At 34.4% G+C, this 13,568-nt stretch overlaps 2 protein-coding genes across 2 annotated transcripts; both read right to left on the minus strand.

Annotated features, from left to right (window-relative positions):
• Window positions 1–1,118: 1,118 nt before the first annotated feature.
• LOC123654886 (ubiquitin-like modifier-activating enzyme 5) lies at window positions 1,119–9,673 on the minus strand. Its single transcript, XM_045590747.1, has 9 exons — window positions 9,445–9,673; window positions 8,608–8,743; window positions 7,537–7,733; window positions 6,335–6,521; window positions 5,011–5,122; window positions 3,946–4,043; window positions 3,380–3,506; window positions 2,049–2,119; window positions 1,119–1,660 (listed from the first exon to the last, which is right to left on the minus strand). Exons 1-9 carry the CDS (start codon window positions 9,579–9,581, stop codon window positions 1,547–1,549), a joined length of 1,179 nt encoding a protein of 392 aa, XP_045446703.1. The 5' UTR covers window positions 9,582–9,673; the 3' UTR covers window positions 1,119–1,546.
• A 2,705-nt stretch (window positions 9,674–12,378) lies between these two features.
• LOC123669339 lies at window positions 12,379–13,260 on the minus strand. The gene has a single exon (XM_045602981.1). It carries the CDS (start codon window positions 13,258–13,260, stop codon window positions 12,379–12,381), a length of 882 nt encoding a protein of 293 aa, XP_045458937.1.
• Between the last annotated feature and the right edge of the window lie 308 nt (window positions 13,261–13,568).

Consider the following 13,568-nt stretch of genomic DNA (forward strand, 5'->3'; position numbering starts at 1 on the left):
TATATAAAAAATCATAAACAAGATGATATCGTTGGCTTAGCACTAACAAAAATATATTAAATATGCTATAAAATTTAAAACATGTAAAAATATAATTACATCTTAACTATCGTTCTCATAAACTAAATAATAAGAGACAATGGAATGTTATGTCATTTTTTTTTTTTACTTCATTCGTCATAATACGTTTTCTTACTTTTTTCAATAAATGTTTGTATTGTGACATTCTTTTATTTACGAGTCCATACATCTGAATGAAGGGGTGATTATGGATTATGGATAGTGTTAAAAATAAATATTAAAATTTCGACAACATGTCACACATTTTTTAAAAATATTTATTAGTACCTAGTTTAAAATTTTTAAATTATAATTTAAAACATTTTTGTGACTACATTCTCTTTTTCTTTTTACATCATCTTTTATTAACGAATTTTATGTTCAACCCCCAAGTAATGCTTACATTTAGCTAGCACAATTACAAAATAATTTAAAAAAATAAAATTGGAACAAAAACAATTCATTAATTATATTTTTTTATCTACTCGTTTTTGATTTTTCCTTTTTTTTTTGTCTAAGCATAGCTTTAATTTGGTTTATATTTTCTAAACTTAATCAATGTATCATTAGCACCATTGCTTGATGTCAATATACCATCAAAACAGAACAAATACACTTATATCAGGTTTAGCGTGAGCAATGTACTTTTTTGCATTAATAATTAAATAATATTCAAATATCTAATGGAGTAATCAATGCAGTAATATGTAACTAAAATGCATGTACACTATAAATATTTACTTATGTTATATACGTTTACATTAATCTTTCCATAGACATTTAAATTTGCACACATAGCTAAGCCACGAAGCTTAGTTGGACAAAGCCACTAGATTATGTAACATTTATGATTCATATTAAGATTTAAATGCATATAATTATGTAGCAATTTCAAACATAAAAATTAAGTAACGACACATTTATGGCCTGTACTAAAATTTGTCATGAGCGGAACTGACCGTGGCCTACAGCCCGACAGACAGTTGTTGTGACTATCGCACCGAGCCCTAAATATTTTTTTCTTCAAAGATCATATTAAAGTCAAATAAATTATGATATCAATTGTTGAAAAACAATTTATTTTTATTATGATATTCTATTTTTTAATAAATACACCAATCTAATGAGATTGTAAACGGTGACAAAATAATTAAATCTTTATTGCGTTGCTTTGCATACAAGCATTCGATGTTACAAATTTTAGCAACTTCAATGACGCAAATTGCGAAACGTCAAGTACTTAATATAGTTTTTCATTTAAAAGTACCTACGATAAATAAAACAAGTTTCCAAAATGGTGGCTCTAAATAAGACCATGTTTTACATAATCAATTTAAAAATTATGACAAATGAAATTGACAGTTTAAAATCTCACTAGATATGTCTCAAATAATAACTACAATTATACAGTAATAACATACATATATGTCGATATGATTATTCTATGCAACACACAAGCCACAACACTATTACGACACATTCACATTCACATGGACTTCATCTGCTGCATCAGCTCCTCGAGGGACAGCTCGGAGGCAGCCACGGCTCCTCCGGAGCTGGTCTCCGGAGTGTTGTTATCAACTGGTATGCTGTAAGCCATCTGGAAGGAAATTTAGATCATCAAATTTATTTGATTTTACATTTTTTCCCACTAGTAAGTAAAATGATGTATTCTTTTTAAAAAATATGATGTGTTCTTGTTGTTTTTTTTTTTTTTTTTTGTAATAATAAAGTAATTTTCAACTATAATAATAATTCTCACACTAAACGGCCTTTACTAGGATTTACTCATATGTGGGGGGGGGGTCTAGAAATACACACAATACTCAAGCACAAATTCCCAGACCACAGCAAGATGTATGGCCAATACAAATGTCATGAGCGGGGATCGAACCCGACTGCAAGTGTAACCAGTGCAACTGCACCAAAACGTTATTTAAAGGATTAAATTATTATTAGTAATTAAATATTATATACAATTTAATTACCTGGACACCTTCTGCTAGATTTAGATTAGGCATCTCCTCGTCTGGAGAGTTCTCATCAACCAAAATTATACCTGTACAATAAAATCAGAGTTAGATTATAATTTTTTTTACAGATATTTTTTACACATACAAAAGAGTTTACATAATATTTTAATATATTACTATAGAAAAACTACATCATATATATTAATACGCTATATAAGATGTTTGCCTCGATTTTTGGAAAAAACCTAACAATTACTCCACATAAATTATATATCATTTTATAGATAATAGCTTTGCTCTACCGGCATCAACAACTAAAAAATTATTATTCCTTTTGTTTTTGTAAATTAATTAATTAATAAAATTATATAAATGACGGCTTTAATTTTGAAACAGCGTCAACATGATTGACGGTCGGTACATGTTTTGTTCAATTTCAAATCAACTCACATATCACTTTTTATAATTTTGTAAAGTTATAATTAATGTACTTATTTAGTGCGAATTATTCGCACGGGTGTAGCTAGTAGGTTTTAATAATAAGTTGCAAAGCATAACTAAGATGTCCATTTAGTAACATTTCACTTTTTTTTTTGTATACAACATATATCTTAAAAGACGTTACTTAAACCAATAACAAAGTAAATCTTGTTGTCTGTAAATGTAATCCTTCAATTAATCTTTAAAAAAATTTGTACTAAAATTTGTGACTCCAATAGACAAATGATTTATATAACAGCATTTTTGTCATATAAGTATTTAAAAAGATAATCAAATTTTGTTATGGTTACTCTAATTCACCCGACATATTTCTATATTTCTTATTGGAACGAAGTTCCTTACGGCAGGCTTGACATTTGGCTAGGCGACCGAAGTGAAAAAAAATATGATACTAAAACCGTAAGAAAAATATATAACGGAAGTGACGTAATATCAGTCACACGACTGTATAATATGACGTTTGTAAAACTAAAATATTACTATTAAACTTTTTTTAAAGTTATTTATGTAATTTTATACTGTCGACAAAAATAAATAAAGACATATGTTTTTTTTATTTCACTTAATAGTTTGAATTATTATTATTATTATTTTGTTTGATTTATTTTATTTTACGGTATTTGTTATTTTCTAAAATACTAAATTTCCTAAATACTTTTATGTACTAAATTAAAAACCAATCAACAAAATTAAAAAAAATCAAGAACTAGAAAATATATATAAAATTCAACGTTTTTTTTTTTTTCAAATTGTCTTGCTTCTATACTATCCGAATGAACTTCGCTCCTACCTGGTGTCCCAGGACACCACATATTTATGTTAATTTTTTTTAAAATTAACCTCACCCCATTCATTATCTTCATGGATAGGACTGTCGTCCTCTGTGACTTCAGTAGCCAGTTCTACGGCTGGTCTAGAATTGAATTGTACTTGGCGTTTACGACAGAATAATTCCTCGCATTGTGGGTTCGGCTAAAAATATTTAAAACATATAAATACACAAAACAAAAATCATGTATTTTGAACAGAAATTATTAGAAACTAAAATTTTCATATTAACTATTCTATGATTGATTGATTGATTGATTGATATTGTTAATGATTAAATTATTGAAGTAATTTTTTTTAGAATAATTGTGATTTAAAAAAGAAATACACATACATATATAGGAGAGCATGAGATACAATACATTACACAGTATTTTATAGTCTTGGTGAAAAAATCTTCCGTAGACTACTTATCAGTAGTTTCACTTCTGCCGTGTGTGATAGCACACACACAATTTTTTCTTTTATTTAATTTAACAAGAAAATTCATATTTTGATATATCTATTATTCAATAAAAAAAATCGTTACATTATAAAACAAATAAGAAATTCAAGTATATTGTAGTTGATTGTTTAATCTCACCTTTAAACTCATAGTAGGGAAGAAATCATTCAGTGCATTGTAGCCTAAATAGTGGCTAACATTTCCAAATTTAAGTAAATATTTCAATGCGTTTTGAACTAAAAAAGAATAATATTAATTATTACTATAATACTGAGAGGATTTGTTTTACTACACGTAAATTAAGTTTATCTCGGACATAAGCTACTGATAAGCTTAAGGAATAGATAGCTTTTGGATTCATAGTTTGGATGTTTTTTTTTAGGCAACTAGGTCGGCAAACAAGCGTACGGCTCACCTGATGGTAAGCGATTACCGTAGCTTATAGACGCCTGCAACACCAGAAACATCGCAAAGCGGTTTGTTGACCCTGCCCCCAATTCCCCCCAGGAGCTCTGGTCACCTTACTCACCAACATGAACACAACACTGCTTGAAAACAGTAGTATTTAGTTGTGTCTGATTAGTTGATTTTCTGTAAGGTCGAGGTACTATCCCAGTCGGGCTAAAATAGTTGTTTAGTTTTGAACAAAAAATATCATTTACTTTATATTATGTAGGACACCGTCTTTATTGTGATTTTTTTTTTTTTTTTTTGTTTACATATAACATAGCCACATGGTCGTCTGTTCCTATGTTAAGGGACTTAATGCTTATGTTGTAGGTAACAGCCAACTGATATAGCTACATTTTTTTGATAAATATACATAGTAATAATACATATATAAATAAATACAAATATTACACCCAGACACAGGCGAGAATCACAACTGCTGGAGCAGAAAGCACTACAAACTGCACCAATGGACTAGTCCATTCTGAATGTCATATATCAAATAGCTTTATTAGAAAACGTTGAAACATTTCTTTCATTTTAAAAATCGATTAAATAATTTCATATTTCAGAATTTTCAGCCTTTATTTTCAAAATGTAATATACTACACGCTATCTGCACTTTTATGCTAAAACTATAAGAAATGAAACTTATTGTAAGTAAATAGTTATAATAATTTTTTCAAACAGGTTCTGAAATCTACATGGTATTGAAATTTTCTAGTTTAAAACCATAAATATGTTATTTCATACCTAAAAATCCAGCAATAATTCCCATAGTGGTAGGCAGACTGGCTGCACACACACCTTCCTTCTTCAGAGTTTTTTCGTCAATTTTTGAAGCCACAACCAGCGGGGGAGCACACTGAAATTATTAAACAGATTATAATAACAATAATAATATATTCTTTATTGTACACCAAAATATAAACAAACAGTATTGATTACAAAAAAAAGATGTACAAAGGCGATCTTATCGCTGAAGAGCGATTTCTTCCAGATAACCTTTGGGCACAGGACATGATATAGTAGTGACGGATAGGAAGTGTACAATATTCTTAAGGATGAATAAAAAAAAAAATAGTGTATAATAGATTCCTTAATTCATACACATACACATACAAGTACAAATATCTTTTTACTTACAGCATAAATCAACTGAACTTAGTAGAAAGATATTTGTGGCAGCAGTTGTATTGTTAAATACTACAGGTGGTATAAGTGACCAGTCTATACAACTAATCAACTTTGGACTACCCTGATTATATTATACTACTCGTATTTAATGCGTGATGATGAATGATCTTTGACATTTTTTTGCTGCTATTTATAAAGAAAATAATATTCATCTTTTACTTATATACTTATAGATATTGAACAAATTATAGAAAAACATAATATATTAAATACATGTTAAAATTTATAAACATAAATAAGATTGACTATAACTGACTAAACTGAGAAAAATGCTCTGTTGTCTAATGTTTATGCGCATTTCACTTATTATAATGAAACAACATTTGCGAAAATTTATGTAACATGTAATTGTTTATAGGCTTCAAAAGCACTTTCGAATTGTCATTTAACAAAATAAAACTTTTTAAATATGAAGCTACCACCGGTTCGGAATGTAGATTCTGTAGAGAAGAATAGACAAGAAACTCCGCAGTTAGTTTCCTTAAGAAAAAAGTATAAACCGTTTTTATACAAGTTTGTTAATATCTTGCATTAAATACAGCATCACTAAGTCCACATATCTATATTATTTATGTAATCCTGGACCAAATGACAAGCTTTTGCTATTAAAACAAACTTTAAATGATTAATTCTCAGACAAAAAATATTGAAATGAAATAAAATAAATAAAATAAAATGAAAACATTTGTTTCGTCATAAGGTGATATACACACTTAACGAAAGTCAAAATAATGTCTTTTACAAAAATAATAATACAAATTAACTCGACAATTATAAAAGGAAGTTAAAGTAGCAAAAAAATCAACGTACATTACAAACTTAGATAATATACCCAGTGTTATGAGCAAACTTAACTTAGTCAAAATAATTGTTAACTAACCGCAAAGCAAGCAGTCTCCCCAGGTATTATAAACTGTACATGTCCTGACACAGCGTTCTCACTGACTCCGGACTCAAACCAGCGTATGTCTAATTCATTGCATGCAGTATTGATTGCCATACGCGCTTCGAAATTGTCAACGCAGCTTAGTACTAGGTTTACCCGGCCACCGAAATGACTTCCTGTGCTGAAATAAAATAAATAAAATTGTAATGATAAAATTTACAAAAGAATGTAAGTTTCTTTCGAAATACTTTTTTATATTATGAAAGGTATTTTGAATCTACCATCTAGTCTCTATAATAAATTTAAATCAAAATTTAACCAAACCGACATTGGCAATCGACATTGGAATCCATAAAAATAAAAAGATATTTCGAAAATAAACTTATAAATAAAAAGGATATGTAGTAAAAAAAGACTCAACGAAATCAATCAATCCCTAAAACTTATTATTTTTAACCGACTTCCAAAAAAAGAGGAGGTTCTCAATTCGACTGTATTTTTTTTTATGTATGTTACTTCAGAAATTTTGACTGGGTGGAGTGATTTCGACAAATTTTCTTTTGATCGAAAGGTGGTGTGCGTCATTTGGTCCCATTTTAATTTATTTGAGATCTAACAACTACTTTTCGAGTTATATCTAATAATGCGTTTTTACTTGACGCTTTTTTCGTCGACCTATGTTGTATTATACCGCATAACTTTCTACTGGATGTACCGATTTTGATAATTCTTTTTTTGTTGGAAAGCGGATATCCCTAAACCAGGATCTGATGATGGGATCCCAGAGAAATCGCGGAAAACTCTTAAAAATCCGCAATAACTTTTTACTGGGTGTACCGATTTTGATAATTTTTAATTTAATCGAAAGCTGATGATTGTCATGTGGTCACATATAAATTTTATTGAGATCTGATAACTACTTTTTGAGTAATCTTTGATAACGCGTAGTTACTTGACTATTTTTTCGTCGATCTACGTTGTATTACTCGTCGATGTAATTGAAGTCGGTTTTTTTTTCGTTTGCGAGCAAACACAATTATTATTTTTTATTATTATTTATTACAAATGTCAATTAAGAAGTCATTAGTCGTACAAAATCAGTCCATTGGTATAATCAATTTTTCTTATCTCATAATACAGCAGTTAAAGTAATAATAAAATGTCTTAAACTATAGCCCAGCCTTAAAATAACAAACCTTAGAGTCTTAAGGAATTTCCTGAAGTTTTCAATTGTAGTTATGTTATAGTTGTAAGCCTCGATTGTGACATCTGGATTTATAGATTGAAGAGTAGCAACAGCCGCATCCACTTTACTGAGTCCAGCTTGGTGCGGTTGAAAGAACAGTCTGTTCATGTTTGCTAACTCTACTTTGTCGTAGTCAAATAGTAAAAGCTGAAATTATGAAGAGTTTTATGTTTTGAGGCTTGATTTATTTAAATGACACGCATTGGCTCAACGGTTACAGCCATGGATTGCACCTGTTGCGCTGGCGGTTGCGGGTTCGATCACCGCACATGACAAACATTTGTATTGGCCATACAGGTGTTTGCCGTGGTCTGGGTGTTTGTGCAGTCCTTGTGGGTCTCCCCACTGTGCCTCGGAGAGCACGCTAAGCCGTCGGTCCCGGTTGTTATCATGTACACCTGATAGCGATCGTTACTCATAGTAGGGAATATATCCGCCAACCCGCATTGGAGCAGCGTGGTGGATTAAGCTCTGATCCTTCTCCTACATGGGGAAAGAGGCCTATGCCCAGTAGTGGGATATTACAGGCTGAAGCGTTATTTAAATACATTCAAGACAAAAATGAATATGATTTAATATTTAAGTCGAGCAATATCAACCAGAGAAAAAAACTAAATAAAGACAATCTACAGAAATTAATGAGATGACACAAAACAAACAATTATAAGTTTACATATATATATTATCGAATTTTTAAAGACTAGTCGAAATTTATGTTCGGCCTAGTTTCGGTTTCGGCCAAAAATGGGTTGTTGTGGAATTTACTAGACTTCAGTAAACACTGTAACGTTGTCCACGTGAGTTTTGTTTTCAGACGAAACTGAGACCAAGGGGGAAGTTTCAGTTTCGGCCAAAAAACCTGTTTAAATCGGACAATACTTATTTTTTTACTATGACTTGTAACAATCAAGGTAATCATATCACATAAATCATGTTTTAGAAAAATACACCCTTTTCTATAATATCCCAAACATATTAAAAAATATACAACTACAAAAGGATTATAAATTGTGCACCATACCCTGCCAATACCGCATCTAGTCAACATCTCAGCTGTGACGCTGCCCACTCCCCCCACCCCCACCACAGCGACTGAGAAGTCTCTGATCTTCTCGTAGTTATCGACTATCCCCATACGTTTGAGTGCCATCAGACGACTGTAAAGAATATTTAATTATTATTTTTAACATAGTATTTTTATGACACTTTTTATTAGAAAAGCTTAATAATGATGTTCTTTAAATAATATAGGATAAAAATGGGTAGTAGGGGTAATGATAATACAAATAATGTGATCACTTGCAGCTTCAAGGGTGGACTTATGGCCAGTTTCAATACTCTATCTATCTCTAAATTTGCTTACTAGAGATAGAATTTTGACGTTAACTCCATATAAATTGTGTCAAAAATCTATCGCTAGTAAGCAAATTTAGAGATAGATAGAGTATTGAAACTGGCCATTAATGATTGATTTCAAATTAACAAAATGGCTTTATTAATAATAAATGCATTACGAAATTGGCAGTGATCTGACTAAACACGTCATCTATTAATACAAGCATTTATTTTTTGTTAAAGCCAATTTTTGTCATACTGTGACCCAAAAAGCTTAATAATACCATGGTTATGAAAGGCCATATAAGTAGGCAAGAAATATTTACAAGCTAAAATCGCAAAGGATATCCAGTCAGTAAGGTGTTTAAAATCGCTTTTAATAATTTTAATTTTGCTTGATATTTTATTACTAATGTACAAGACAAGTACAGATATCCAAGTACAACGCCCATAATAGATTCAAGAACTTTACAATACTTTTAAATATATTTATAAAACATATGTTGAGATATAAACAATATACCTGTAAGGATTTGAGTCGACAACTTCTGATGACATTACATCGATTTTCTGCCGGACTGGACCCGCATTTCCTTGAGCAGCCGCTAATTTGGCCTCCAATTCACTGATTTTCTTCCTCAATTCCTCTACATTTGCCATTTTTAATACAAAATGTGTGTTTATTATTTCACCTATGTGAGAAAGTCGTCGATTTTCTGACCAAAGAGACGAGTATTGACTTTCAACATCACGTCACTGTAGCGTTTGACGTTGGACTGTAGTGCTGTCACTAGTGTTACCAGAAATTTTGCCCGTCTGATCGATACAGTGCCGTTTATTTTTTTTGTGCCATTAGAGCAAGAGAACACGATGGCTATACCTTCGTTAATTTATAAAGCTCTTTTTACATGTAATAATATTTTTTTTATATATATTTTTTAATTTATATAACATGGCTATGCACGTAATATTTTTTTTTTAATATTTTTAAAGATCGCAATCAACTAAGTATTCGCACTCGCACCTACAGCGAATTTCAATGTGTCTGGCAAGATGTAAAAACCATTAAAACTGTCCGGCTATTCAGGTAACATTTTTTAATAGGTCCCCAAATAACATATATAAAATTTTGCTTTTATAGTATAGTGAAAGTATAAAATAAAAAAAATAAATAAAAATAAAAAATAAAAATAAAAATAAAAACCTGCCCAAGTTACCACGACCCAATTCATTCTTGTCTGTCTGTCTGTCTGTCTGTCTATCTGTCTGTCTTTTTTTTTGATACCTCCGACATGGGGGTCGGAGCCTGTGCTAATCTACTCATCCATACCAGTTCTCGCGTCTATGCCTCTTGCACTTTCATTCCTCATACTAGTTCTTTCTTTCATTCTGTCCACATTCACACACTGGGTGGATTCCCATTTAGTCTATTGCTTACTTCTACTATATTACTTAAACTAATAAACGCTTGGGAAATGAGTTGGGTTTAGGTATAATAATTTTATTTACAGGGTTTGTTTTTTGTGCATACATGTTTACATACTTTCTTAATTCTATTTTACTTTTATTACAGGGGTTTAGGTATAATTATTTTATTTACAGGCTTTGTTTCTTATGCATACTTTCTTAATTCTATTTTACTTTTGTTTACAAGGGTTGTACATTATTAGATTCTCTTAAATGCTATTATTACTTCTAAGAAAATTTAACTAATTTTACATATAGAAGCTATTCTAATTTCTTACTTTTATTCCTACTTACATATCTTAATTGCTTATTTTATGCTTCTTCTTCTTTTTGTGCCTCTCCACTACTGGAGGTTGGCCGTCAGCTCAGCGAATTTTTCGCGATCTCGTGCCAAGCGAAACAGCTCTTCCACGCTGGCGATCTTCATCCATTCTCGGATGTTGCGCAACCAGGACTTTTTTCTTCTTCCAACGCGTCGCTTGCCCTCTACTTTGCCCATCATTATAATTTGGAGCAGCTGGTATCGCTCGTGTCTCAAGACGTGGCCCAAATACTCGGCTTTTCTCTTCTTGACAGTTTGCAGTAACATCCGGCTAGTGGCGACGCGCTGGAGTACTCTCGCATTCGAAACTTTCTGTGTCCAGCCAATACGGAGCATTCTGCGGTAACACCACATCTCAAAAGTTTCTAGACGCTTCTGGGTGTCAGCTCGCAAGGTCCATGCCTCGCAACCGTATAACACTACTGGCCAGACATAGCAGTGGAGTATTCTTAGTCTGAGCTTTATGGATAGTTTGCGGCTGCACAAAACCTTCTCCATCCTTTTAAGGCTTGCTCGGGCAATTTCAATCCGGGTCCGAATTTCTTGCCCACAGTCCCATTCTTCATTTACCCAAGCACCAAGGTATTTGTACATACGCACCCGCTCTAGGTATTTATCTTCTACTTGAATTTTCGGCTCTAAACCCTTATCGCCCGACACCACCAGAAACTTGGTCTTGCTAATATTCATGCTCAACCCCGCCTTCACACTGCACTCGTTAACTCTGTTCACCAATGTCTGTAAGTCGTTTTCTGAAGAGGCGATAAGCACGGTATCATCGGCGTATCGTAGGTTATTCACGACTTGACCGTTAATCTTGACGCCCACTTCCAACCCTTCCAGAGCTTCAGACATTACAGCTTCCGAGTATATGTTAAAAAGCAGGGGAGACAATATACACCCTTGACGGACACCACGGCAAATTTCAACCTGATCGGTCTCCGAATGCTCAACTCTCACAGCCGCTCTTTGGTTCCAATACAAGTTCTTAATAACCCGTAAGTCCTTGCCATCCAGACCTATATCCCTCAAACGTTCCATGAGTATGTCATGTCTTACGCTATCGAACGCCTTCTCATAATCAATGAAGCACAAGATAACATTGGTCTGCATGTCTTTGCATTTTTGTACTAGAACATTCAAGGCAAAGAGCGCCTCTCTAGTTCCCATGCCGGGTCTGAAACCAAATTGACACTCCCCAAGTTGTTCATCGCATCGAGGTCTTATCCTGTTTTGGATGATCGCCAGGAATATTTTAAGTACGTGGCTCATTAAGCTTATTGTGCGGTATTCTTCACATTTCTTTGCTTTTGCCTTTTTTGGTATAGTTATAAATGTGGATTTTAGCCAATCATCGGGTAAAGAGCCCGAGTTATACACCTGGTTGAAAAAGTTGGTTAGGGCGTTTAAGTGTTCTTCTTCCAACAGTTTGAGAATTTCTACTGGTATACCGTCAGGGCCCAAAGCTTTACCAGTTTTAGCAGATCTAAGTACTTGTTTCACCTCTGTTGTTAAAATTGGTGGTCCAGAGTCATCCGTGACGAAAACATTCGCGGAGCTCCTAGAAGCATCCTCAAACATTTTGACTATGTATTTATTTTTTTATTTTGACTATGTATTTATTGTTTTATGTTTAATATACTATTATATTGAGAAAACATAATTTTGCTAATTCTTATTCCTTATATTTACAGCTTTAACTACTTTTATACAATACTGTAGGTACAGTTCTCTGCTTAGCTTATTTTTGATTATTTCGCACAGGTTTCCTTCCGTTAAGTGTACGCCTGTTTGATTTTCTAGACGTAGCCTCTCGTAGGCAAATGTTGGACACTCCAGGAGGACGTGGAGGACGGACTCGGAGCATCCAGGGTCGCAGACGCACGACGGACTCCCCTTACACTTGAAGCGGTACAAGTATTCGGAGAATCCGCCATGCCCCGTCAACGCCTTGGTGACGAGCCCGTCCACCCTTATTTTGCTCGTGATTCTGTACGCGGCTATCGCGTCAGGGAAGAATACCCTGGTGACGCCAGACGTTTCACCGCCACGATACCGCTGGTTCCATTCATCAAGCGACTGCATGCGAATGCTCCGCTTGATGAACGAAACCGGGCAGCTGTCGTAGTCAAACGCGCGTTTGGACTTCAGCGCAGCCTCCTTGGCCAGATGGTCGGCACGCTCGTTCCCCTCTAGCCCTGCGTGGGCTTTTGGATTCTTGAGTGTGAGCAGTGCCGACAGGGAGTCAGAGTATATCCCGACTGATCCGGCCAAGTTGTCTGCGGCCATCCGCGCCGCCCGGCATATCGCCAAGAGTTCCGCCTGGTACACCGTGCAATAGGATAGCAAAGCAAGCTTGAGGGTTCTAGCTTCGGCGGCGCCAGTCCATACGGACAGTGCCGCCCCCACCTTGCCCTCAATCTTGCTGCCGTCCGTAAAGATGTTGACTTCGTTTTCGCTATTTGCGGTAAACTGTTCTTGGTCGACCAGGCACTTGAACTCGAGGTCGATATGAGAGGCGGAGTGCGGAGACCGCAGAGCCGAGGACATCCGCTCCACCTCTCGATCCCCTATCACCCGCTGGGGGACCCCCCGTCTCGCCTCGTACAGATTCGCGGCTTCGCGGACGCGGAGGTCGAGGGGGAGTATCCCAGCGAGCAACAATGCGGAGTTCAGAGACGTGGTTCGGTATGCCCTACAAAGCACGTTCAGCTGCTTGCGAATACCGAGCTTGTCCACGGCCGGCGCCCAGACGGCAGCCGCATACAAGATCACGGGCTCAACCACCTGTCTGCCTGCCTGCCTGCCTGCCTGCCTGCCTGCCTGCCTGCCTGCCTGCCTGCCTGCCTGCCTGCCTG

The sequence above is a fragment of the Melitaea cinxia genome, chromosome 1 (genome assembly GCF_905220565.1).
Source record: "Melitaea cinxia chromosome 1, ilMelCinx1.1, whole genome shotgun sequence".
Lineage (NCBI taxonomy): Eukaryota > Metazoa > Arthropoda > Insecta > Lepidoptera > Nymphalidae > Melitaea > Melitaea cinxia.